The sequence below is a fragment of the Neolamprologus multifasciatus genome, chromosome 5, assembly GCF_963576455.1.
Source record: "Neolamprologus multifasciatus chromosome 5, fNeoMul1.2, whole genome shotgun sequence".
NCBI lineage: Eukaryota > Metazoa > Chordata > Actinopteri > Cichliformes > Cichlidae > Neolamprologus > Neolamprologus multifasciatus.
In genome coordinates, this window is record NC_140443.1 from 382,501 (window position 1) to 410,257 (window position 27,757).

Consider the following 27,757-nt stretch of genomic DNA (forward strand, 5'->3'; position numbering starts at 1 on the left):
TTTACATCCTTCGTGCGCCGCGATTCATCTCATTTTGGCGTAACATCGACACGTAAACACAGCGCAGGCGGAGGAAGCTTGTTGTTGCTCATAGTGTACGAGTCTGTAGAGCGTGCGCGTCCTTCACTCTGAGCATCTCATCCTCTCAGAGCGTGGCTGTGGAGCGCGCTCAGTGTGCCTCCAGGCTGTTTGTTTGGTCTAACTCGGTTACTGTTGTCCACCTGCCAACCCGGCAGACGCCAGGCGAGGAGCGATGCCTGAATGGGCTACGTGAGGTGTCCCAGCACAGACTCTGTCAGTGATCCAGGTGTGCTGCGATGTCAGAACACCTGTCGTCCCATTTATCGCACAGATAAGTCAGAAATCACTTCCTGTCTCCTCCTTTCATCCCATATCTGCTCCGCGAGCGTCCTCCTTCAGCTCTGCTCGCTCCGGGAATTTCCTTTCCGCACTCAGTCTCAGATGGCGAGCTCCGAGCGCCTCAGTTTGATCCCGGGATCAGACTCTCAGTGGCATCCCGTCTGCTCCACCCTCGTCCACCACGCCGCTCTGCAGCTGCCCTGCGCTGAGCCGCACTGAGCGCGCTCCTCGCTGCTCCCTCACAGAGGTTGCTGTGTGTGTGTCAGTCGCTGCTCCGTCTCTTGACTGCGCTCGGCTCAGATGTGAGCTCCGTCTGCCGCTTCTGGTGCTTTCCCAGCTCCACCTCTCCTCCTCCACTCTGGATTAACCCTCTCTCTCTCTCTCCCCCTGCTCCTCCTCCTTCTCCTCCTCCTCTCTGTTTTTGCTGCTCTGCTGCTTTCCGTCTCTTTTTGTTTCCGTCTCCTCCCTCCTCCTCGCTTCTCTCTCGGAGGCGCCGTGTGTTTCCTCGGAGGAGCGTGAGGAGCAGTGACATGAATGCTCCTGTGATTTTACTCAGACTCAACAAAAATGATACTTTGTTCATGGTTTGTGCGATGATCAGGAGGAGGCGGGGCTCCAGCATTTCAATCTATGACACCATGAATACTTTGTGGCTCCTCCCTCCGTGAACTCCATATCCTCCGGGTTGTTCTCAGCCGTGTGTGTGTGCGTGCATGTGCGCGCGTGTGTGTGTGTGCGTGCGTGTGTGTGTGCACGTGTGTGTTCTCCCCTGTCTTTTTCCCCTGTCAGTCACAGTGTGTTTTATGCTGATCCTATGGACTCAAAATGTGGTCAGAAATATTTTGTACTTGTAAATCAGATTTGTGTGTGTAAAAAAGATTAGTGTGTGGACTTAGCCAAAAAAACCTGCAAGTTACAAGTAGGAATTTTGACCCCATTTTTCTTCCTTTCATCTGATTGGTCAATGTCATGTCAATCACAAATGTATCCAATCAGAGAACAGATGGGTTTGGCTGTCGGAGGGGCGCTTTTTTTGAACTGCAGGTCCTTGAAGGGAATAAATTTCCTTTTACATGCCAGCCCAGCGTTTTCCTTCATCACCACGAAGGAAAACAGTCTGTGGTCCGAGTTTGGTGATTTTTGTGTCACAGGTATTTTATTTTTTTTATTTAGGTGTTTAATACAGGGACTTCCACTTCCACACTTCCAGAGCCTTTTCAACAGCGCTGCGGACCACGGGGGGCGGGCAGGGGGGGGCAGTGTTTTGGAAATGACAGTCTTCATTACAAAGCTTTCTTCGTTATGAATTAGCATAGATGTTTTTATTGAACATTTGAAGAACCAGCAAAAAAACAGAAACTCTTGTAGAGGACATAAAGTCAGAGATAGAAACGACGAGGAGCAGGTGCATCTAGTGCAGGTAAAAACCCACAGAGCTCAGCAGCCAGCAACAAATTCTGGATCCTTAGCTTTTAGTTAGCAGTTAGCATTAGCAGCACATCCTGCGTCTGATGTGAAAGGACCTTTATGCTGCGCACTGTGACTCACAGCCATGGTCCCAGGTCAGCCCTGACTTTGTGTTAAACTAATCCTAAAGTAATGATGGTATTTCTAACCACTGATATACCACAACTTTATCCTTTCAACAGCAACTGAAAGTTAGGGGACCTAACTGCTATCGGATATTTATATAGAGATCCTCCAGCTTCAAACTGTATCACCCTTCAAGGACCTGCAGTTCAAAAAAAGCTCCCCTCCGACAGCCAAACCCATCTGTTCTCTGATTGGATAGTTACATTTGTCATTGACATGACACTGACCAATCAGATGAAAGGAAGAAAAATAGGGTCAAAATTCGTACTTGTAACTTGCAGGGTTTGCAGTCCACACACAAATTCTTTTTACACACACAAAATATTTATGACCACATTTTGAGCCCATAGGATCTGCTGTCACAGGATTAACATCACACACACACACATGCAGATAAACACAGACACACACATGCAGCATGCAGACACACACACACAGACGTCTGACCCCGGCGTCTCCGGGTGGCGTGCGGCCTGCCTTTCTACTGTCGTTGCCCCGCCCTGCAGGAGGACGCAAGCTGATCTCAGCCCAAGGTTAACATGAACACGAGCCCTTGAAGAGCTGAAGCTGACCTCTGACCCTGATCCTACCCTGCTGGACGTCCTGAAACGTCCGACTGAAGCAGCTCCACACAATAAAAACTTTAAGTCCAGCAGCAGGTAGAACACGGCGTTCTCTACCACGCACTGCTGTCATTGGTTAGACTGTGACATGTGACTACTGATGTAGTGTTTCTTCATCTATACTGAAGCTGCTGAAGGATGATGTATTAGAGGTGAAGCTGAGGCTGAAGTCTGTGTGAGGTCATCGCTGACTCGGCTCTTCTCCTGACCCTCCCAGACGTCCCGCTTCCTGTGGCGTTCCCGTTCATGTGCTCCGTGCATCGTTAGTGCCATGGCTCTGAACACGCTGCCCTTTGCTGGTTTATTATTAACGAGGGAACACGATGGACTCGAAACACAGCTGGCGACATTTCCAGCTGAGCTCTGTGACTCAGTCGTGTGGATGACGGCGGCCTAAAGGACCGTGGAGGGGGGGCGTGTCGAGAGGCTGAAAAGATAAGGTCAGGGGAGGTTTCACAGGAAAATGTCACCATGCTTCCCTCAGAGATCACCCTGCGAGGGGCTCGGCCCAGTTTGCTCACCGCTGAGCGACGAGCCGACATCTGCATCCAAACAAGAGGGGAAGTGACCGCTTCTTTGTTTTTCACTTTAAAAGCTCGGCGCCAGATAACACACACCAATGAGTTAAACTGCAGGAATAAAGACATAAAGATGGCCGCTAACTTTCTGCTTCTTAATTCAGATCAAACTGAGGTCATTGTACTCGGCCCTGAAAAGCTTAGAAATATGGTATCTAACCAGATTCTTACTCTGGATGGCATTACCTTGGCCTCCAGTAACACTGTGAGGAACTCACTAAAACTCACTAACACACACACACACCTGTGCACAGTTGTGCTCACTGTTATGTAATGTGTGTGTCTGTATAAGTGTGTGTTCACAGCCTCAGGTCTGACCTCAGCCGTGCTCTCTCTCCTCTCAGGGTATCCCGAGCCGCCTCCGTCCTGCTGTCCGACCCCTGCTTCCAGCTCCACTCCATCCAGCACCTCCTGGGAGAAGGAGGCGAGTCCTCCAGCTCCTCGGCAGCCGTGGCCTCCAGCGTGCGTCCTGCGGTGGGCTCTCTGGGGTCGTCCGTGGCCGCCCCGCTCCCGTCGGCCGCTGGAAACTCGGGATCCTCGGAGCGCAAACACTTCTCCCTGCACGCATGTGAGTAGATCACAGGTGGCTTTGGTGGGCGTGGTTACCAAGGTGGGGAAAATGTGACTGGTGGTAGCTGCAGATTTGTGCTTAGTAGGAAGTGATGTCACACACTCCTGTCATCTCTATGAGACGCACTCCAGCCTGCGACCCAGCTGTCAGGGTGCATTGTGGGTAGAGCTACATGTACAGGACAGCTTCAGACCAAACAAACATGTGCATGCAGTAAATAGTGTGTGTGAATGGGCACCTCCCACACGTGTGAATGCGAGCGTCTTGCTTTGAGGCCGTGAGCAGGAAGCCGTCTGCCTGCTGCTGTAATATTCACAATAACAGGTGGAGTATTGGAGTGAGTGTAAACACGCTGATGCCAGCAGCGCGATCAGGCGGAGCTGGTGCCTCTGATGTGGTCGGAGGTGGAGGCCTTCCTGAATGTGTTTGTCTTCACAGCGATGTGAGATCCTGGTTTCTGGTTCTGAGTGTGGAGCAGGCTGCAGAGGCCTTTAGCTCTCTACTCGTCTGTGATTGAGATCGGGCTGCAGGAGCAGCTTTTCTTGTGCTGGAGTCTCGTTACTCGGAGGGCGAAACACGATGTTTGGTTGGTGCTTTCAGACTGAATCAGCTGCGCCGAGCGTGTGCTTTGGAAACAAGCCTGTAATGTTATTTGGACCTCAGAGTAATTGTGTTTGTGCTGCAGTGGCTTCTGTCATGATCACAGAGCTGTGAGTGCAGCTCAGAGGACAAACACTGCCTCTCGCTGCCACGCTTCATGTTTCAGCTTTGCTTTGCTCGCCGGCCTTCGGGCTGTTTGCTGTGATGTTGGATTACAGCTGATAACTGATAACACTTTGTGCTGTTAGTGAGGGACAGGGTGCTGCAGGGCAGAGACAGAAGGAGAGCAGCAGGAGGGGAAGCTTTAAAGATGGCAGCGAGACCTGCTGTGGCGGTCTGCAGAGCTGCTCAGAGGGTGAAGTCTGAAGCTGACAGCCTGAGAGCTGGAGGCGCGCTGGCGCTGGAACCTGCAACGCATACGTGAAGCCGGCGTTTCGCTGTCGTCACTGAATCGCGTGCGACTCTGGCAACATCACCCACCTCCTGACATGCAGTCGCAGAAAAAGCCTGTGGCCTTATAGTGGAGCTCACCACAGGGGATGGCCCAGTCGTTGTGACATCCTTATCCGTTGCCACGGCAATGCAGACAGTTTCCATGACCACGATGTGTGTCATCATGTAGAGGATATGTGCCTGGAAGGGAGGTGTCAAAATTAAATCTCTGTCCAGAGATTATTGTAGCCAGAAAACATCAAAACAACACTGCATCTTACCGAGCGCCCATAACCTGATTCTGGAATAACCTGAAATATTCTGGAATAACCTGAAATAACCTGAAATATTCTGGATTAGCCTGAAATAACCTGAAATATTCTGGAATAACCTGAAATATTCTGGAATAACCTGAAATATTCTGGAATAACCTGAAATATTCTGGAATATTCTGGAATAACCTGGAATATTCTGGAATAACCTGGAATATTCTGGAATAACCTGGAATATTCTGGAATAACCTGAAATATTCTGAAATATCCTGGAATATTCTGGAATAACCTGGAATATTCTGGAATAACCTGGAATATTCTGGAATAACCTGAAATATTCTGGAATATTCTGGAATAACCTGAAATATTCTGGAATAACCTGGAATATTCTGGAATGACCTGGAATATTCTGGAATAAGGTCAGATACATGAAATAATCAGGATTAACCAGACATAAACATGACCTGAATTGTAAAATAAACTGATTCCTGCTGGAGGTAAAATGAAGTCCTATAGAAACAGAATCAGAGATGTAACATGAAACTAGTTTAAACGCGATCACTGGACACTGATGTCAGGACTCTTTACAGCTCCTCAGTGTGCCACAATGACACGCAGGGTCAGGTTAAAGGTTAAAGGTGCTAATAGTCTCTCAGCCGATAAACACCCTGCACGGCTGTGGGTCACATCAGACTCAGAGAGACTTTATTTATCCCCAATGGGGCAATTAACAAACAACAGAGCAGCACGATGAAGATGAGGACAACAAGAACAATAAGAGTAAAATAATAAATACACAGAATATAATAATAATACAGTTTTAAAATTACAGTTTTAAAATGAAAGCGACTGAAAGATGAATAAATAACTGTAAGTGACTAAAGAATAAAGTGTCGGTTGTAGAAGAAGAGAGTAGTTTATGATTCTGGTCTCATCAGCTGGAGTTAAAAAGCAGAGCTGCTTTGGGGACAAAGGTGGCGCTCCTCCTCCTCTCAGTCCTGCAGGAAATGCAGCGGAGGCGTTGCCCAGAGGGCAGCCATGCGGGGTGAAGAATGTGAGAGGGGTCGTTGATGATTTTGGCTGCCTGTCTGACCTGAGCCAGACACTGATGCAGTGCGCTGCAGTCTGTTCCTGAAGGCTGAGGCAGTGGAACCAGCAGCTGATGGAGAAGGTCATGATGCTTTCCAGGAAGGCGTAGTAAAAAGTCATCATGATGGGGGTGCTGACTCCTAAGGAGTTTCCTAAGGAGGTGTAGCTGTTGGTGGCACCTCCTGAGAATCTCCTCTGTGTTGGCAGAGAATCTCAGGAGGTTGTCCAAGATGGTTCTCAGGTGTTTGTACTCCTCAACTACCTCCACTGGCTTCCCGTGGATGGTGGTGGTGACTGAAGCAGCCAGATCCCTCTGCCTACTGGAGAAGGTCACCACCATCTCTTTGGTGTTGCTCACGTTAAGTTTGGAGCTGATCGTCCAGGTGAAATCGGGAGGAAAGTTTAGTGGGCAGGATGTGAGGCTGCAGAGTGTTGAATGCTGATGAAAAACCAGCAAACAGAAGTCTGGTGGAGGAGTCAGGGAGCTCCAGATGTTTGTGGATGCAGTCCACAAACATCATTGTGGCACACTGAGGAGCTGTAAAGAGTTTTGCATCATCGACACCTCTGCGTGCACAGTAAGCAAACTGGAGGGTCCATCAGGGGGTCAGTTGCTCTTACGATGTGCTGTTTTATGATCTTCTCCATGGCCTTCATCACCAGGGAGGTGAGGGCCACAGGACAGAGATCATTCAGAGACTTTGTGTTGTTTCTTTTGGGGACGGCGTGACTGTCCACTGAGTGTTGAAATAGAGTCCGAACACACTTCCTGTGCCCTGCACAGTGCCTCAGAGCTCGACTGCTGATGTTGTCAGGGCCAGGTGAGCTCCTCTCCCTGCTCCTCCTGAGGGCTCTCACCACCTCCTCAGTGCTGAAGGGGAGTGGTGTAGAAAGTGTTGAGGTCGTCAGGGAGGGAGGAGGGGTTGCTGCCCTCCACCTGGATCTTTAGGTGGTGACCACAGCATTCACAGAGGCCATGGTTTTGAGGCCCTGCCAGGCTGAGTGGAGGTCTGCTGTGGTGAATTTTATTTTAACTGTGTTTTTAAACTCCAGTTTTATACTCCTGTGTTTTTAAACATGTCCATGAGCAGCAGCTCAGAGTGGGCGTAGACGTGCCGGTTCACCCTGTGACAGACAATGAGCAGTTCATCACACACCTGCTGAACACCTGAACAAGCAGAGTCTCTGCTCCCGGGGAGCTCAGTGCCTGAAACAGAAGCACCTGTAAGCTCCTATCGTGACAGAGGAGCGAACACGCAGAGCAAACAGACGACGGTGAAATGAATGCGAGGGTAAACAGGAGGTGACAAAGACATCGATGCAGCGGAGGGAGGAGCTGTGTGCACAGCTGCGATGTGCTCGTCTGTCTGGTTAAGAGGAGTAACGTTCACCCTGCCAGGTGACTGTGGAGGTCTGTGACAACATGAGCCTCTGGATGCTCTGACCTCTGACCTCAGTGAAAACAGGAAGTTCATTTTAGTCCTCTCAGAGTCACAGAGAGCAGGAAGCAGGGCGGGGCTACTCGTGATTTACTGGTCAAACGTTGAAGGCGATGATGATGATGAGCTGGGTCGGCTGGCTGACCTTCATCTGTTGAGCAGGTTAGCGATGAGCGCCTGTGCACGATGATCTGTGGTAACGTGATCGAGAGCGCACACCGTGTTGTTCCCAGCACACACCAGTACTGTGTGTTTGTTTTAAGAACGAGCTCCTGCACACACAGGATTATTCATGACAGCAGGGAAACCCAAGCAGCTCATTGATCAGCATTATTGATGGCAGGGCTCGGTCTGAGCAGCGTGGGCGATCCGGCGCTCGTCGTAGTGAAGCAGAGCTCGGGGCTTCCTCGGTGCTGGCTGCACCGTGCAGATGTTTCAGCACCGCTGCATCTCACACTGAGGCTGTGATTCATGAGGTGCAGCTGGTTCTCTCTGAAACGCTCGTCGTCTTCAGGCTGAGGTTATTTTGCCCATCTTCTCTCGTCCATCCTGCATCCTTCCTGCCTGTCCCGTGGCTTCTCCTCTCCGTCTCCATCCTGTTTTCTTCGTTGCTCTTTTCAGAGTCGCCTATTTCAGCTTGTCCTCTGCCCTGATGCGTCGTCCCGTCTGCAGGCCCAAATCAGCCTCGGCTTCATCAGATATTTGTGTAGCAGCTCGGCAGAGGTACCTAATAAAGTGTTGTGATCACACAGATGTGTGTACGTGTGTCACAAAGACATATTTGTTAGACCAGCAGCAACCATAACCACAGACCAGGAACGACAAACGTGCTCATGCTGGAATAAACATCGTTTGCTGCTCGTTTGTTCTGTAGATGAACTGACGTGAGTTACTCCACATAAATATTCAGCTTCAATGTAATTTGATTACAGAAGGGCTCAAGATAGTGGGAGGAGCCAGGACACTCGGCTTTCCTCTTTCAAAGATGATCAGAGAAATATCCTCTCACATCCAGATGTCATCAGCTCCGTGATCCATGTTACACCTGTCCTCCTGTCCTCCTCCCGTTTCCTCTGATCGATCATAACTTTGTGTTTCAAGCCTCCCCCCACCACCCCACACACACACACACACACACACACACACACACACACACACACACCTTCCCTGAAAGCACGTGTGTGCTCACATCTGTGTGTTACATGTTTGTTTCATGTGTGTTAATGTGAGTTGTGGTCCCTGCTGTGTGGGTGGGGCTGACTCTCTGTTGTGGGTTTGTTGGGTGGAGGTCGTTCATCTCTGGATGTTTTATGGATGAGAGCAAAGCGCAGCGTCGGTGATGTGCGTCTCATTAACATCAGACTGTTTACGCCGTGCTGCAGATTTATTCAGCCAATTAGAATCTGCAGAAGAACAACTGTGTGTCTGTGCGTGTGTGTGTGTGTGTCTGTGTGTGTGTGTGTGTGTGTGTCTGTGTGTCTGTGTGTGTGTGTCTGTGTGTGTGTGTGTCTGTGTGTGTGTGTGTGTGTCTGTGTGTGTGTGTCTGTGTGTGTGTGTCTGTGTGTGTGTGTGTGTGTGTGTGTGTGTGTGTCTGTGTGTGTGTGTGTGTGTGTGTGTGTGTCTGTGTGTGTGTGATGAAGACTGAGTTTGAGCTTCACTTCACTGGCTGCTCGTTTCTTTCAGGATTCATTTCGCTCTCCGCGGCGTCGCCCCGTCTCCTCTCTGAGCTGCTACAGCCTCGTGCACCCACCCGCTCTCAGGTCAGCTGATCAGCTGCTCCTGCTTGTACCCAGGGTGGGTAAACTTAGAGGAGATCGTGCTTTTGCTGTAGCAGCTCCCAAACTGTGGGAAGATCTCCCTCGATTAGACGGGCCTCGTCTCCACCTGTTTTTAAGTCCCTCTTGAAAACCCACCTCTTCACCTCTTGGTGACGTCTTCAGTCTCAGCTGACTGCAGGTTTCAGTCTTATAAGTCTGCAGACGATCCGTCTGTGTCTCAGGTTCTGGTCCTGCTGCGTCCTGCACACATCAGCTGTAACGTTTCACTGCAGATCAACATGGCAGCCGTCCAAGCAGCCAGTCTCACAGCCTGCCCTCAGCTGAAACAGGATCTGATTTCAGCGGGGGGGGCAAATCGAAGGCCATAAAGTGAGAGGGTGGGGTGGGGGGGTGAATAAATGGAGGGCAGGAGTTAAAGGAGAAGCTGTGCTCAGCATGTTCAGTCTGACTGCAGCTCAGAAATGTTTCATCGGTTCATGGACGCCACAACGAGCCACTAAGTGCACTCGCGTCCATCTTTGCAGGGTAAGATGAAACCGCAGCGCTCCAGCTGTCCTGGATCTGCAGCACTCGTTAACCTCCTGATTTGCCTATTAGCTTGTTGTTGCAGGGGCGGGGCATAGATAACCATTCAGGTGGAGACAAGCTGATGATTTACGATCTGTGGTCCCGCCCTTACCTGAGGCCACAGACGACAGCAGAAGCGAGGCGTGGGTTTAACAAATCGATTTTAGTCTGAATAACGTGATATCGATCGATTAAGTCCTGGATCGATTATTATTGGCAGAAACATCAGAATCTCAGCTTAAAGCTCACAAACTATTTCAACAACCACCAAACAGCTAAAACAGTAAACGAGAGACAAACACGTGGGCGCAGAGCGTGGATCGTTCACCCGACGCCACGGGCACGCCGTCGCGCTGAAAGCAGCTCACAGGTTCTGATGCTGCAGTCTCGTCACTCTGACCAAAACTGACTGAACCAGCAGCAGAAGATCAAACTACGCTTCACGTTTGATAAACATCGTCATTAATTGGCTCTGACTTCCTGCACAGCTGTTGATTCATGTTTTTGATCGACTGCAGAATATTTTAAGGTTTTCTGCAATAAAAAGCAGGAAAACCTGTTTCATGTTCTTCTGGTGTGATGCTCTGATGGATATGTGCTGATAAATGATCAGAATATTTCTGGCTGCCCGAGGCAAAAATCGGACGTTCTGAATCATAACTGAGTAAGTTGTATAAACCAGTGATGATCCTCAGCAGAAACGAGCTTCGTCTGGACGACGGCTCGGCTCTCAGCGATCAGTGTCCCCGCAGCCGTTTCCTGCTTGGTGTTCATTAAACACGCCGTGTGATTGGTTTGGTAGTTTGTTGGTAGGAGTTCTCTAAAAGCGAGGCGGCTCAGAACGAAGTTCAGCAAAGTCAAGTTTTCTCTGTTAGCTGGTTTAATAAGTGCTCAAACCCAGAGATTCCCCGCGGTGGTTACCAGCCGGGCTCTCGGCTTCAGGCTCTCGCTGCTGCTGCTGTTTCTGAGGTGATGGAGAGTCCCGCCCTCAGCGCAGACTTACAGGAAGTACTTCAACTGTATCCTGCAGGTTTCAGAAGGATCCTTTGACACTGCGAGCTCAGGCAAAATCAGATATTAGTTTCATGTCTTCAATGATCTGCATCACACCTGCACAGGTCACCTCTATGTTTACAAACTAACGTAGATCTTCTGGATCCTGTGACATCACAGTTTAGTTTCCTGATGTTTTCTCCACATCCAATCAGCTCTCCTTCCCTGCAGAGATCCTCAGATCAGCCCATGAACACCTGTTTGTGTCCCCACAGACACCGACTACATCAGTGAGGAGGAGAAGCACAGGGTGGAGCTGATGTTGGCCTTTCTCACCGAGGAGTCCAAACAGGCTGCAGCCAGCACCGCTGTAAGTACACCTGCACCTGTCACACCTGTAAGCACACCAATGTAAAAACATGGACGTGGCGATGTGACCCGTCGCTCACAGACCTGGTTCTGCATCCACAGACTTCATGAGAGCCTCACACAGGCTCAGGTACCTGCTGATATGTAACAGCAGCCATGAGGGCGGGGCCATATCATACCGTTCACAGTATAATGTTGGGCAACGATAAGAAAATGAAACATGGCGATAGAATATGGGTAAAACGCGCATGCGCAGTGCCTTTGTTTACATACGCACGTGGTGGAAAAATCATGGCGGCGACGCAGAAAGAGAAGAGCGAAAGTGGATCGTTGAATGAAACAGATGAACCTGAACTGGTTTGTAAAAATGCTGCAGCTTCACTGGTGGAACTGGTTTAGCTTTCGTCAGATACACAACAAAGCACTATTTTTGGTAGCGCATGCTAGCGGGCCGTCGTTATTACCGTGTTGTTTGGAAAATACGGCACACTTAAAATCATCCTTTGATTTTTCTGAAAGTCGACAGAGCCCCTTATAATCCCGTGTGCCTTATGTATGAACTCTGGTTGTGTTTACTGACCTCGAAACGATTTTATGTTCACGGCGCTCGAAAATCTGTCAAATGTTTCAGTACGACTTTGCTAAGCTACGAAGCCGCACCGCTTGATGGATTGTTGGAGCATTACGGCTATCGTAGGCGGAGCCTCGCGGAGTGATACGTACTGTGCTTCAACATAATGTTACCATATTGTGTGTGTTTAACCTCTTTTTAAGTGTTGTGGATATTATACATGGTTATGCTGAGGATGTGTCGGCCAGTTTCTACTGGAAATGCCTTTTGGTTAAACTGTCAGCGAGGAGTTTACATTTGCACTGTTACATTTTTATATAACTTTAATGCAGATAAAAAACAGCTGCTTGTTGTGGAGTCGTAAAGTATTTTGTCTCGTGTCAATTATATCGTCAGTTATATCGTTATCGCAATTTTTCAAACGTATATTGTGATAAATATTTTTGGTCATATCGCCCTGCTCTAGCAGCCCTATTATTGGTCACATGATTCATTAAAAATGCCACAACACCGCACACACAGTGCAGTTCAGGTGAAGCTAGCAGACAGCTAGCAGCTACAGCCGCCTGGGTCACCATCCACCTGTCAGTCACAGAAGCCACGCCCCTAAAAAACTTTAAATATTCAGGATTTACTCGTTCAGGAAGTGAGTTCTGTCCAATGTGGAGCTGCTGACAGCGGCGGCACCACGAAGCAGCTTCTTCTTCTTCTGTTGCTGTTAAGGTGGAGTTCTGGAAAATGCATGGGCTCGTCCTTTTATAGCGCCTTCACACTCAGCCTGAGCACTCAAAGCACTTTCTGCTGCACCACCCACACACACAGCTTCCATCTATGCCTAAGTGCTGTCTAACACACACACACACACACACACACACACACACACACACACACAGATGGACATTGGGAGGAACTCGGGGTTCAGTGTCTGTTTATTGCTGCTGGTTCTGGTTCGTGCACGCTCTGCAGTAAACTGTTAGAAGTAGAGACGTTGTGTTTGAGACGTTGTGTTTGAGACGTTGTGTTTGAGACGTTGTGTTTGAGACGTTGGTATCTATTTATAGCTGCTGCTTTAAACCTGCTGAGGCTGATTGTGCGCTCACAGGAAAACACTGCTGCCTGTGTGAGGACTAAAGTAAACCTGAACACAACAATCACTGATCAATATATAATTAGTCTGTAATTAATAAGTGATGAAGCTGACCCGACCGTAGCAGATTAAAAAGTTAAAGTTTGGAAAAAGGCGATTGTGAGAGAAAGCCATTTCCTGCGAGGTGTCTGTTCGTCCTGCTCGCCGTCTCCGCGGAGAAACCCGATCCTCAAGTCTCCCCGTTGTCTCCACCGCAGAGCTCGGCCGGCTGAAGTGGAGGATTTATTATTGATAAAGCAGGAGAAGCGCTGCGTGTAAATCACTTTCCTGCAAAGTCATGCTCAGAGAACCGGAAATGAAATAAGAGCCAAAATATTATTAGAAGCTGGTAATGAAAGCACGGCGTTCAGTCAACGACAGACGCTGAGGACGTGAAGGATGGAAAAGAAAGAGTTTAAGTGCCGCCTGAGGTGGATTTCCACAAACCCACTAATGGCTCTGCTCTCGCTCAGCTGCGAGTAGGAAACGACTTCTGCTAATGTGAAGTTATGCTGCTTGTTTGGGAAGTCCAGACACGCCGACAAATGTTAAGTGGTTTCAAGCTGCATCGTGTTTCTGACACAAAGCCTCGAGAAGTGTCTCCCAACAACACACCTGAGAACTTCAGATATCTGATCACACACACACACACACACACAGATCGCTCTGGCAGACGAGGCTAAACACTGTGAATATACAGCTGTGCCCAGATGTTTATGTACACTCATCAGCATGAACGTCAGCTTTAATTGTTGTTTCCAGGGTCAATGATCGTACAGCGACTTTACAAAACAAGCTTGACATTGTTTGTTTTTCCCTACGACGCTTTAATAAGGTGCTGCAGTCTTTGCACTGCACGAGGTCTGTTATGGGGGGTGATTACTGCTGAAAGGTCCTCTTCACGGCACAAAAAGGATTTGTTTGGCAGCATTCATCAGACTGACCGATACTTGGAACAGTGGGAAAGTCCAAGGATCTAAGAATCAAAGCTGTAGGTTTACAGGAGCTGGGAACGTGTCTGCAGAGACATCGTTTCAAACAGCTGTACGTGAGTTTATCCAGATGTGCCGTCACATCGTGACGAGAGGACATTGGTTTGGATGTTCAGGAACAATTGAGGAATAACCGAGACTCAAACCTGCCACGAAGCTTCCACGGTGAAGCCAGTTTCACATCTGAGAGAGCGCCGACGTAGAAAGAAGAAGCTGCTCGGGGTGGCAAAGGGAGACTGTGTGAAAACTCTGACGCTTCAACAGCAGAGGGTCTCCGGGCAGACCATCGCTTGTTGTGGAGCGAGGCTACAAACCGCTGCTGTTTGGTTTCTATGTGCCGCATCATTTCCTGTTAAACAGGTCACGCTCGAGCCAGACACGAAGTAACCGAAGCGTTTTACACCGAATGTTTCTGAGAAATTCGAGATGTCAGCGCTTCACCCAGAAAAACCTTTTAGAGATTTATGTAACCACAACTTTGTATGATCGTTAAACATTTATTAGAACTACGAGCTCTTCTATTTTTAAAGACTTTGCAGGATGTTTGAAGCTTATTCTGGGAACAGTGGGAGCGAGGCAGGTTCCAGTTACTCGCTGAGGACTAAACGAACACGATCACAGAAAAGCTTCCATCGAAAGTTGTTTATGTGATCTGCAAACAGTTCCCGCGTCTGTGACGCAGCCGCTCGGTTTATCAGCACGAGCACCTCTGCACAGGTACGGCCGCTGGGTCTCCACCTCCTTCTGTTGGGGCGGGGCTACTTTTCACTATAAACACGCCCCTTTCACACAGTGGCGCTTTCTTCAAAAACACTGTTTGCTGCCTGATCACAGCTGAGGCTTGTTGTCATTCGCCGTCACACTGAGAAGCACCAAAACAGAAAGATCGTGTAGCCCCCAGGCTTCCTCGTAGACCCGAACCAGCTGTGGAGGTCTGACTCTGGTAGTTTTTCATTTGTGTGTTTGTGGAAACTTAATATTCTCATGTAGATTTCTTCAAACTCATTTCTCTGTTTTGCATAAGAAGATTTTCTTCTTCGTGCAGGTTTTACGCAGGTGTTTCAAAGCTTTGGACATTTTCAGTCCTCGAGTCCGTTTCAAGCCAAAGTGTGTTAGACCCGCGTTAACTGCATAGCTGGGCTCTCTGCCACCTTGTCTGCCTTCCTCTATTCACGCACCGCTCTCTCAGATGGCCCCGCCCCTCCCTGAGCCTGGGTCTGCGAGCGCTTTTTCCTTCGCCTACGTGCTTGCTCGTACGCAGTCATCTGATTGTTGGTTTCTCTGTTGGGTCTTTATAATATGAAGCACTTTGAGGCGACTGATTTGGCGCTAGAGAAATAAAACTGTGAAATCCTGCAGGAATTTATTCCCATCACAGCTTATCGAGGTGCAGGGAGGGCGGGCCTGTCCCAGCACCACCTTCAACCTCCTCACGAAGAGTTACGTCTGTGGAATATGGTGCTTATCTCCGTGGCGATGCAGGTAGTTATTAGGTCAAAGGTCAAACCTTCATGGATGATCGTTTTTCTGTGACTTTCAGTCTGCAGTGTGGAGCCTGTGAAACAGGAAACGAGCGAAGCACCAGTCAGCCGACGTCCTGACACGTTGAAGCGTCTGCAGCACGTCTGGAGTTTTTACTTCACCTCCAGTGTAAATCAGTCGCTGAGACATTATTCTTGTTATTACGACACGTGCGTGAGATAAAACGTGGTTTGGTCTGAGTGGAGTTTCCACAGACGTGGGCTGGCACACGGCTGCAGGCTCTCTGATACTCACACCTAAATCTCTGCAGCTGGAAGCAGCGATCGTTCTTTTCTTCTCGTCTTTAATGGCAGTGGAAACTTTGCCACGTGTCATAATGGATGCTGACTTTCCAGGTTTCAGAAAGTCGCAGAGACGCGCCTGACCCGGCACAGCCTGCAGACGCCACTGCAGACGCCACTTTCAGCTGCCCGTGTGAGATTAAATCATCAGGCTGTTTGAAAAGCTGTCAGGGCGGTTAGCTGCTGCTGTCCATCGATCGTTAAAGCTCGCACACACGCACACACTCACACACACACACAGACACACACTCTGACTGTGTTTGCTGATGTTTGCCAGGACAGCACACAGGATGTCAGGGCAACCAGCTCCATAGAGACGGTGTTAAAGCTCCAGTGATTATCCTCTGGATGGAGTGTGTGTGTGTGTGTGTGTGTGTGTGTGTGTGTGTGTGTGTGCGTGTGTGTGTTAAATCTGCAGTGTTTTACAGCTGAGAGCTGCTCAGGGTTGGACTCGATGTTCCGCCTGGTCGGTTTCGTGGTCACAGCGTGATTATGGTGTTGGATGTTCGTCTGTCAGGTCGTCACCCTGAACTGTGACTCACACCTAAAAAACACTGAAGAGTAAAATAAGCCAGTGAGTGAAAACCAGAGTGGAACGTGTTCAGTTTGAATCTTGACCAGTTTGACCAGTTTGATCAGGGTGGTCAGGACCAGTTTCCACCTGACTGTGAGTCACATGATTGTGTTACATTATTGTTTGCTGACTTTTGAAAGGCTGATGCTGACAAATACAACCAGTGACGCCCTAAAGAAAGCAAATAACAGTAAAACTTATATTTGACGGTTTGTAGCCTTTCATGGTTTAACTATAACGTTATCGTACGTATGCAAACGTAAAGGAAGCGAACAGCCGACTGAAGCTGCAGGGAAACCAAACTCGTCTACAGTTCAGAGGAACTGTGTTTTCTCTGTTGTGTTGAAGTGTTGTTGCAGTTTTAACACCAAAGGGTTTCAGAACCTTCAGCAGGTCGAGTATTACAGTGCACTGCTCAAAAGCACCACCAGAGGGCAGCCCGGTGAGCGACATGAACAGTGTTTACGGTGCTTTCTTCATCCTTCAAACAGTGAATAATGAGACACTTTGATGGACTCCATCATGTTTATGTACAGCAGAGCTGCACTGAGTACTCTTAGTAATGTAATGGAGTAGTTTGCAGTACTTCAGTTTGAATAAAGGAGGTGAAATAAGCTAAAATCTTCTTGTGGTTTCTGTGTTTTCACCGACTGCAGACGAGCTTTCATCGTGACTCTGAGACGATCGCCTCCTTTCAAAGTAAAATAAGACTTAAACAGGAAGTCTGTGTCTGTACTTGAGCTTTGTAGGAAACTTTATTTAAAATGTTGATGATCAGTACATTATAATTGAACAACAACTAACAACAGCACATCCTGGTGTTTGTGTGTGGAGCTGGTTCAGAGCGCGATGAGTCGTCCGTCTTTCAGGGTCTCTGGTGTCCCGGTTTAAATAAGGTTTGGTGAGGACGCCTCTCTGTGAGAAACGGGGTCGTGAAGCTGTCGTGAAGTCAGAGGCTGACATTTCTTTCAGCTAACAATCCGATCAGCCCAACATCCTGTCTGCGTTTATATTTACACATCAGCCAGCTCGCCGTTACAACCGCCGATCCTGATTGGTGGAGCAGCGTCAGAGGAATAACAAGGATTTCATATTCTGCTCACAGGAATTTATTTTCACGTTTCCTCGCCTCCTTCACGCGCCACCGGCTGCCTGAACTTTGACCTTTCCAGCAGAGACGCCGCGTGTTTCGCTTTGCATGAGGCGCTCATCGATGGCGAGGTCAAAGCCTGATTGTTCTGCTTCTGAACCGCTGACGCGTGATATTAGACTTTTCAAAGGACCCTTCATAAAGGTGTCCTCTTCCTCACCTCTACGTTCTTCTTCTGTGGTTACAAACTGGGGACAGAGACCAGCTCTCATCAGTAGACCCTCCTCACTGCTGTCCACTGTCTCACTCACTGAGAGGACAGACGCACGCTCCACTTGACCTAACCCTCTCTGTTTTTCACATAATGATATTATCCTGTATCCTCGCATGTGATTGGCCACAGTATGGAGGGATTGGAGCGTAGCTGAGCCACTGTGTGAGAGCTGAGCAGCCAAAGGAAATTAAGTGAGGCGCGGCTCTCGCTCAGTGGGACTCGACTCTTCTGATTCACTGCAAAGCGCTCTGCGAGCACGGCTCTGCGAGCTCGGCTCTGTAAGCACGGCTCTGCGAGCACGGCTCTGTAAGCACGGCTCTGCGAGCTGACGCTTTTGAACACGTGACCTTTGAACTTAATTTTCAAAAGCGGGCACCACTACCTCGTTACGCTCGTGGTCAGCCAAAACAGGAGAAATCTGCTCTCTCTTTCTAGTCCCTGTCAGGACTCTTGCTGCAGCATTTTGGATTAGCTGAAGGCTTTTCAGGGAGTTTTTTGGACATCCTGATAATAATGAATTACAGTCGTCCAGCCTGGAAGTAATAAATGCATGAACTAGTTTTTCAGCGTCACTCTGAGACAGGATATTTCTAATTTTAGAGATGTTGCACAAATGGAAGAAAGCAGTCTTACATATTTGTTTAATATGTGCGTTGAAGGACATATCCTGGTCAAAAATGACTCCAAGGTTCCTCACAGTGTTACTGGAGGCCAAGGTAATGCCATCCAGAGTAAGAATCTGCTTAGATTTCTTCCTTGTGACTCGGTTGAGCATCAGAAACTGGACGGGTTCGTTTGTGTCCCCTGAAGATTATACTTCATCCTTTTTTATTCGTCTTAATTTTTGAGATTTTTCATTTTCTTAATTTAGTTTCTAAAAAAGACGTTTTGTGGATTAGCTGAACACTTTCTCTCCGTCCTTCCATCGATGGGATACTGAAACACTCCGTGACGTCTGAGCGGATGATCGTGTGCTGCCTCTGCTCTCATTGATGAAGTCATGATTGCTCCTCATCATTAGCATCATTATCCTGTCATCTGTCCCTCGCTCGCTCTGTGGATGCTTGCTTTTCTCTCCTCCTCCCGCCCCCACACTTCTTTGTTTTTGCCCCATTTTCTCCTCCTCTGGTATTTTGGACTCTCGGTCCACTGATGGCATCGGCCGTCCTCCTGTGGGCCTCGCTGCCCTCAGACCGTCTGCCGTCAGGACTCAGATTCTGCCTCAGATTTGCACACATGCAGCCTGCAGGCCACATCAAAGCTGCCCCCACACACACGGCGTCTCTGAGTTTCCTGTGACAGATTGTGGTATTTATTTTATTTGTGCGCTACTCAGCGTCTGTGACCCGACAGCTGCTCGATGGTCGTCTGCAGAAAGCTTTAAGTGTCTGTTTCCCTGCCAGGACAGCACGGCTGCAGATTCCTGCAGAGCGCGGTTTACACATCCAAATATCGATCTGATACCAACGCTCGTATTGGCAGTTCGGGTCCTATCACGCAGCAGTCGTCTGAGAGTGTTAGAAAACCCAGTCACAGCCGAACATCTGAATTGTAAGCTGCTAAAAATCAGGCGATCACCTCTGTCGCCGAGGAGACGTCGCTCTGCTAACCTAAACTCTCGCTGCTTCGAGCTCGCACACGACGATGGCGTCTGCGGGTCTGCAGAGTGAGGAGATTTTCACTTCCTGTGATGTGACTGTAACACATCAGTGCAGCTAAATGCAGCATGAGTGACAATAGTTTGAGGAAATTGTGTTTTTAGAGACAATCTTAGTGATACATTTATTCCCAGAGGCTCGGCTCTTTATTAAAGATGGAGCTGCCAAGACGGAGGAGGTTCGTGTGGAGGTGGAGGTGCAGAGGAGGCTGCTGGGATGGAGGCAGATGATCCTCTGTGGCGCCCCCTAAAGGCTGGAAGATGAAGAACTCTGCGGCCGTTTGTGTATCTTTGTGTTGGTTTGTGCGTCTGAGCTTCATGGTGTCGGCTGTGCAGACACGTGTTTGAACCGTCCTCGCTGTAAAAGGTTTGTGTATGTGTGTCATTTACATCTGTGCTGTCTCACATCTGTGAAAAAGAAAAAGACCCTTTAGACCGATCAGTTTAATTAATGTAGATAATAAGATTTTAGCAACACGCCTGGAAACAGTTACCAACAATTATATCTCAAGACTAGGGATGGGTATTGTTTAGGTTTTATCTGATACCAGTACCAAACCGGTACTTTTGAAACGGTGCCGGTGCTTAAACGGTGTTCAAACCGGTGCTTAAAGAATGAAGAACACAAAATTGGTCCAAAAACCTCTCATGTTCAGCTGTTTTTTTGTAAAAAGATAACAATGTTAGCCTTTTCTGCAGCTATGGGGCATATATGGTATCACTCTGGGCTGGAAGCAGCTTAAACAATGGAAAAAACACAAACTTTGTCCAAAAACCTCTCATGTTTAACTGTTTTCCACTTTTTCTTTGGTCATTTTAGCCTTTTTGTCCAGGGTGAAGGGAGTATCTGCCATCAAACAAGAAGACAGCTGCATGTAGCTATGATGGTGTTTGCTAGTTCACCTTACATGCATTAATGTAATAACGTGGTTAGCCTACTCAACGTAAATTACACACGAACAACATTAAGCTACTCACGCAGAGAAGAACGGCTGCTGCTGCATCATCATCCTCATCATTTCTGCTACACTGGCAGGGCTAGGGGCCAGGACTCTCCTCTTCGGGTTTTTGGGGGATGTTGCTAACTTTGGGTCCGATAACAGGCACCACACCCGCAGTAGATGTGCTCGGTGTGAGGTCTCGCAGCAAGCTATCAGATACGGCGCATTTCTCGGCTTTTAAAAAAACGCTATGCGTCGCCAGGTGTTTCATCAGATTTGAGGTGTTACCTCCTTTGACAGTATCACAGTATCAGCTTAAAGCACTTGTTGCAGCTGCTGAGTTTGCATCTTTTGCTGTGAAGTACAGCCAGACTTTGACCGCTTCACCTTGGGCGTTTTTAATCTGTAGCTCTGCTCTAAAAGAACGTACGTACCTGGACCCGCCTACTATCCTCGGAAACGTAAAATGATTGGCTAGAATCTAAAGTGTATCACAGCTCAGGAAAAAAAGCACTGAAATGTGCGCTGCTTTTCAGTCTGGTTACTACCGTTTATGTCAGAACGATACTGGTACCCATCCCTACTCAAGACCAAACAGGATTTATTAAAGACAGGCAGCTGATTTTTAATATTAGGAGACTGTTAAACATTTTCTATACGCAAGAAGAGAATAATCCAAACCCTGAAATGTTACTTTCAGGGTTTGGATTATTAAGATCTCTTCAATACAGCACAGCCTCATTGGGAGTCTGAAGAATAACATCCTCTGTTCAACTTTCCTTTGTTGTTGTTTTTGTTGTTGTTGTTCTTTCTTTAGTTTTTTCCCCCATTCTGTTCAGCTTTCACTGTATATATGTAACCAGTTATATTTGAATCTTTGTCATCTTTATGGAAAGAAACTGGAAAACCAAATAAAGAGATTTGGGGGGAAAAAAACACAAAGCACCAATCAGCAGCCAGGATATTCGACTCCACTCGTGAACAAAATACATGACCTAGAAACCCAGTTATCATTCAGTACTCTCGGCTTCTCGGAGTCTTTCGTGGCTCTGAGTCGAGCCGCCTCTGCAGGCTGTGTCTTTGCCTCCTTGTTGTTCTGAGGCCATCCATCTTACATTTTGTGTCCTCGTTACGTTCATGCCAGTCTGTGCACGCTCTGAAAGGTGTTTTGTGTTTGACATCCTAATCCTTCACTGTCGCCTTCCTCCCCCTTTGAGCTGAATTATAAACCAGAGGACAGAAAATGAGCCGAGTTACAGCTTGTTTGACAGCTGGATTCAGAGACACGGGAAGCTCTGTAAGGTTGTTTGAACTGTCAGCAGAAATCTTCCTTTTTGTTGTCGTGTGGCCGTGTTGGAGCTGCGACGCTTTTCTTCGTTTTGTCGGTGTTTCTCCTCAGAGATCTCCTGCAGCTAGAAATCAAAGTGTGAAACCAGACCTGAACTTCAAATCGGATAAACGATGCTCTGAGGACTCCAGCTGACCGATGCAGGCTCCTGTGTTTATCGCGTCACACTCATGTTTTTGTGAATGCAGTCTGCTTTACCCGGTAAATCGCTGAAAATGTTCTAAAGTCTGTTGTGTAGTGGGCGTGGCCTACACACCTAGCCCACAGGCCTCAGAGGACAGGTGTGACGAGGCGGCTGTGATAGCGAGAACAGAAGAATGACTCCTGTGGCTTCAGTAACCTGTTACAGGGAGCACATTCATGCTTCCTCTGATCATCATTTCCATACGCGGCTGCTTCCTGTTTCTGCCTCTCGGTGAATCCCGTCCTCGTGCGTCCTCAGCTCCGCAGAGGATTCTCACTCGGGCGAGTGTGCAGGTCCTCTGATGCTGCACAGTGATGATCCTTACTGTCGTTTGCTAAAGATAAACTTGGTTCTTCCCAAACATTTTTAGTTTTGCATGTTTTATCTTCACTTTTCTGGGTTTTCTCCAGATGTTCAAGTTTCCTCCTCTCATCCAAAGACACATGTTAGGGTCACCGAAGCAGTCTTAGAAGAGATGCACAGATCACCTTCTCCATGAGCTCAGCCAAGACACGAGCGATCTCTCCTGGCTGGTTGGGCACACCTGAAACACCTCACCTGAGAGGCTGTCGCAGGCTTCAAGCACAGATGCTAAACCACCTCAACCTCTTCAGCTTCTGCACCATTCATCTGTCCATGTTGACCCTGAGACCTTTCTTCAGCTGAGAACGTCAGCATCAGACTGCTGATTCTCATGTCAGACACTTTAGACCTAAACCAAACCGTGCTCTGGTCCAACGTCCTCAGACAGGTGACCGGTCCAAGGTGTACAGACTCCAGGCCTCGAGAGTCGGTGTCCTGCAGGATCTCAGCCTGGGTCAACACACCTGAATCACATGATTAGTTCATTCCCAGGCCTCTGGAGAACTTCAGGACATGTTGAGGAGATAAATTAGCCTTTAGATCAGCTGTGTTGGATCGAGGACACATCTAAACCTGCAGGACACAGGCCCTTGAAGCCTGGAGTTCTCTGGAGTTTTATCTGATGGGACGGGCTCCAAACACCAACGTCAAGCTAACAGCATCCTGCACTCAGAAGCTGATAGGACAGCGTGATGCTGCAGTGAGTGCCTATGATTGGTCCACTGTAGGAAGTCTCAGGACACGTTCTTATCTGCTGTGTCTGTGTTCAGCACACGTATGTTAGCTCCAGATGTTGTATTTATTTTACAGTGGAAACAGCATGTCAGTGATCCATGCATCATGCTGCATTCTCATTGGTTGATGAGGACTTACTGTGGCCAGTATAAACACGTTCCCAGACCATTAACGGTTAATTTCACTGAGGTCTTGGAGGATGATTGCTCTCTCTTGCTTCATCTGAATGAATATTAATGAGCTGAACTATCTGAAGTCTCCTGTAATGGAGTCAGAGGTTGATGATGATTTGCATACGTGTGGAGGAGGTGGGATCAGAGCAACAGCTGCTGAAGAGCGAGGAGGCGGCGGCTGAGGGGAACTCCAGCGGCTGCGCTTTCACACCAGATTTAGAGAAGAGGGCGAGAATGAGCTAAAGAGGACGAGGAGCAGATGGAGAGAAGCAGGAGTGCATGAGCGTGCACGACGAGTTTACCTGCAGGAAAAAGTGTTTACGTTTCATCCTGTCAGACAGGAAGTGACCATCTCTCTGCTCCTTATCAGCAGAAATGTTTCGTTCCCCCTTCGTAACACCTTATGCTGGGGGGATGTTTGCATTGTTAGGGGCGTGGCCTCTTTGACCGACAGGTGGATGGTGACAGGTGGCTGTAGCTGCTAGCTTCACCTGGACCTTTTGGAGTGCTTTCAATGACATCATGTGACCAGTAACAGAGCGTCCAACAAGGCGGAGCTCCAGTTTTGTCGAGACAAAAGCTACAGGTCAGGTCAGACTGGCCTCTTTTATTTACAGTTTATGGGTCACATGTCAGGACACAAACTGCACGTCAGCGTTTAAAGCTGAAGTTGATCCTTCAGGTCCCTGAAGCACGAGTCCAGTTCTGGCTCTGCCTGATAGGTGGGCTACACCTGTGCAGGTTCAGTCTCTCGACTGTGTGACGAGGACCGGTGAAAGGCTTCAGTCGGCCCATTCTTGTGAAAAACACGAGCTCTGTAATTCTTCTGACACTGATCTGTTTCCCAGTCTGAGGAGAGACCCACTCCACTGTTATCAGAGCGTTTCACACCTTCGAGTGGGCGTAAATCACTTCATATGAAAACATAATTTTAACATTTAGCCGCTTTGCTGTAGATGCAGTCGGCTCGCAGCTCATTTCCATCTTTCTGCCACGTTTCCACTCATGTCAGCTGCTGCTTTCAGCTCATTATGTGACCTCATTCAGTCGAGAGCTGCACAGTTAAAAGCAGAATAAATTTAAAGGGATTCTTTCATCGCAAACACAAGTGTTCAGACTCAGAGTCGCAGGTTGGTTTCAGGACTGGAGATGGTTTTGGAAAACAAAGGTGGTTTTCAGTAAACGGTTTCTAATCTTCAGTCGAAAAGCAGCGAGAAGAGAAAAACATCAGTGATGAAGTGAGATGAAGGTGAGGTGGGAGGAAAATGTGAAGGGAAGCGGACTGAGCTGACAGAGTGAGGTGTCAGAGGTCCAGAGTCTTCAGAGACTTAAATGAACAATCAGCGGCAGAGAGGAGAGGAAGGTGTCAGGCGAGGAGGAGGAGGTGCTGAAAGGAGACGCAGCCAGGGAGAGAGTATTGATTCCTCTAAACGCAGGTGATTAACGGCGGTGAGGAGGAGAGAGAGAAGAAAGCAGAGGTGACGGGTAATCACCCGACAGGAGGGCCTGCCAGCTTTTGACGGCATGCTGTGTGCGAGTTTTTTAATTAACTTATTGGGAATTTTGGTTGTTTATAACCCACACCTGCCACTCAGGGAGAATAAGGGTGACCCAGAAACATCAGAAAATCCTGCTGATATCTGCACCGATGTGGACGGGTGGTGTGTCAGGACGCCACGTAGGTCGATGGAAATGGAAACGATCAGCCTACAGAGGGCTCAGTTCAAAGACTGAAAATCAATGTGAAAACGTGATGCAGCGGGCGCTCGGTAGTTTGGACGGCCCCCACATGCTTGTACACATGCTCGATGTCACGCTGTGGTGGGCGTGGTTTGTGATGTGGCGGCAGGGAAGGCTGACACACCGGAGCACCATCAGCAATCACGCCTCTTTGCATAAAAAGAATGAACTGTTGTGTTGTGTATGTGTGGCTGGCCCGGTGTGTCAGTGACGACAACCGAAATAAAGGAAAGCGTACAAGAACGTGGTCGGTGTTTCAGCTAAGCTATCAGCTATCAGAGTCCTCCAGCTGTAGACCCTTCCTGTTTGGGGGGTCTCATTGAGGTCTGTGCTGCACCTGTTGGTAATTTCATGAACAGCACAGTAGCTGATTACACCTCCTCTAATGACCTGAGCAGATCAAAATCCCAGTTTCACAGACTTGATGTTGTACTGATTCAAAAGTGCTGCTTTCTGTGTTACAGTATGTTACAGTTACAGTGTTACAGTGTGTTACAGTGTGACAATGTGTTACAGTGTGTTACAGTGTGTTACAGTTACAGTGTTACAGTGTTACAGTTATAGTGTTACAGTGTGTTATAGTTACATTGTTACAGTGTGTTATAGTTACAGTGTGTTACAGTTACAGTGTTACAGTGTGTTAGTGTTACAGTGTTACAGTGTGTTATAGTTACAGTGTGTTACAGTGTGACAGTGTGTTACAGTGTGTTACAGTTACAGTGTTACAGTGTGTTATAGTGTTACAGTGTGTTATAGTTACATTGTTACAGTGTGTTACAGTTACAGTGTTACAGTGTGTTAGTGTTACAGTGTGTTAGTGTTACAGTGTGTTATAGTTACAGTGTTACAGTGTGTTACAGTTACAGTGTTACAGTGTGTTATAGTGTTACAGTGTGTTATAGTTACATTGTTACAGTGTGTTACAGTGTGTTACAGTGTGTTACAATGTGTTATAGTGTTACAGTGTGTTATAGTTAGTGTGTTACAGTGTGTTACAGTGTTACAGTGTGTTATAGTTACAGTGTGTTACAGTGTTACAGTTACAGTGTTACAGAGTGTTACAATGTGTTATAGTGTTACAATGTGTTATAGTGTTACAGTATGTTATAGTTACAGTGTGTTACAGTGTGTTACAGTGTTACAGTATGTTATAGTTACAGTGTGTTACAGTGTTACAGTTACAGTGTTACAGAGTGTTACATTGTTACAGACTCCACCTGTTTCTGAAAGAAAACATGTTTAAAGCTCGTCCAAGTCAAACTCGACCGATTCAAATGACGGTGTGTTCAGAGTCTGAACGAGATTATTTCAGGAGGTTTTCAGCAGCAGCCTGACTGCTGTGTGCAGTGGGTGGTGAAAAGTGACAGAGGAGGACATGCAGGAGGAGGTGGAGGCATGACATCCAGGTGTTGATAGGTTGGAGGCTTCGTGCTGTGTGGATGCAACAGAGAGAGACGGGTGGACAGCGGGAGGGTGGGAGTCAAAGGAAGGAATAAATAAAGGAGGGATTTGTGTGGACGTGTTAACTGCTGCCACACAGAGCAGGATTTGGGAGGCTGGAATCATTATGCACGTTTTTAACATTTTTCTCTCTTATTTTGAAAGTCTTTGTGTTTCCCTCTCAGATGAGTGGGTGCAGCATCACCCACAGGTTTGTGGCAGCGTTACCATGATGAATGTTGGTTTTCTGTAGGTAGAGATCTGTGTTGGTGTTATCCACAGCAGCAGACGGCTGCTGATGGGCACGCAGTCACGCCCAGGTAGAAACTGGAGCTCCGCCTTCTGGACCCTCTGTTACTACAGTAACCTCACAGCAGCCATGTTACTGGTCACATGACTCATTCAAAAGGCTCCAACAGCACAAACAGGATGCAGAGGTCCAGTTCAGCCTATCAGACACCTGTCAGTCAGAGGCCACGCCCCTAACGATGCAGACTTTAAATGATCTATGTAGACCAAACAGCTTGTGCCGTTTGTTAAACTGTCAGTGTGACCTTTCCCCTCTGTGGGAGTTTCACTCTGTGATGGCTGATGAGCGCGCTGAGCGGCACCTAAACTTTACAGACGTGTGTGAGGGAGGTGCTGGGAGGAGGTGAGGAGGAGGTGAGGAGGGAGGAGTGAAGGCTGAATCTAGTGAAGAAAGGTTGTGAAGTGAAAACATATGAAGGGAGCAGATGGGCTGAGAAGGCAGCGAGTGTGAGGAGCGGGTGTTGATGTCTGCAGGAAGAGTGTTTCCTTTCACGCCCGCGGCGTTAACTCACATGTCCCATCATGCACTGGGGCGAACGCCGGCAGCAGAGACAACAAAGTGACTGATGAGTTTGTCTTTCTGTCCTCAGCCCACCAGCGAGGAAGACCTCTGTCCCATCTGCTACGCTCACCCCATCTCTGCCATCTTCAAGCCCTGCTCACACAAGTCCTGCAAGTGAGTCGCACACACACACACACACACACGTCGGGTGTTCATATCTTACCATAACCTTATCGTAACACTGGCACTAACGCCACATTCTGAGACTAACATGCTGGTGGCGGGCAGCACATCCCGAGTTTACAGGACGCTGAGACGGCGATGAAGAACGCCCTGCTCGGTACAGCTGATGACAGCGAGTGTGGGGCCAGCAGGATCCTGAAAGTGTGAGATTGATCCTGCAGACGTCCTGACACACACGGCTGACTCACACACTCTCACCTGTGTGTGTGAGTCAGCTGTTTCCTTACTGCAGCTGGACGCCGCCGTGGGCGTACACCTCCTTCATATCTGGATGCATATTTCATGCTATCCTGAAGGTGCGCTTGATTTAGCTGAGCTGGCACGCAGACTCAGCGGCCGTATGGATTGCTGCAGCATGATGGAGAGCGCTGTCGCCGGGTGAACCCGCTGATTCCTCCTCGTGACAAA

At 48.2% G+C, this 27,757-nt stretch overlaps 2 protein-coding genes across 7 annotated transcripts in view; one reads left to right on the forward strand and one right to left on the reverse strand.

Moving 5' to 3' along the window:
- The window catches only part of amigo3 (adhesion molecule with Ig-like domain 3), a 14,875-nt gene extending 13,845 nt beyond the window's left edge, over positions 1 to 1,030 (reverse strand). Inside the window, exon 1 of the mRNA XM_085161398.1 lies at positions 1 to 1,030. This exon is cut by the window's left edge and continues 1,455 nt beyond it. The gene's annotated coding sequence lies outside the window, so the exon portion shown is untranslated.
- The window catches only part of rnf123 (ring finger protein 123), an 84,168-nt gene that overhangs the window by 53,257 nt on the left and 3,154 nt on the right, over positions 1 to 27,757 (forward strand). For all 6 annotated transcript variants that reach the window (XM_085161391.1, XM_085161390.1, XM_085161393.1 and 3 more), the window contains 3 exons: positions 3,499 to 3,722; positions 11,171 to 11,265; positions 27,195 to 27,280. In XM_085161391.1, the coding sequence (XP_085017517.1) occupies positions 3,499 to 3,722; positions 11,171 to 11,265; positions 27,195 to 27,280 (405 nt within the window). The remainder of the gene's footprint in view (positions 1 to 3,498; positions 3,723 to 11,170; positions 11,266 to 27,194; positions 27,281 to 27,757) is intronic.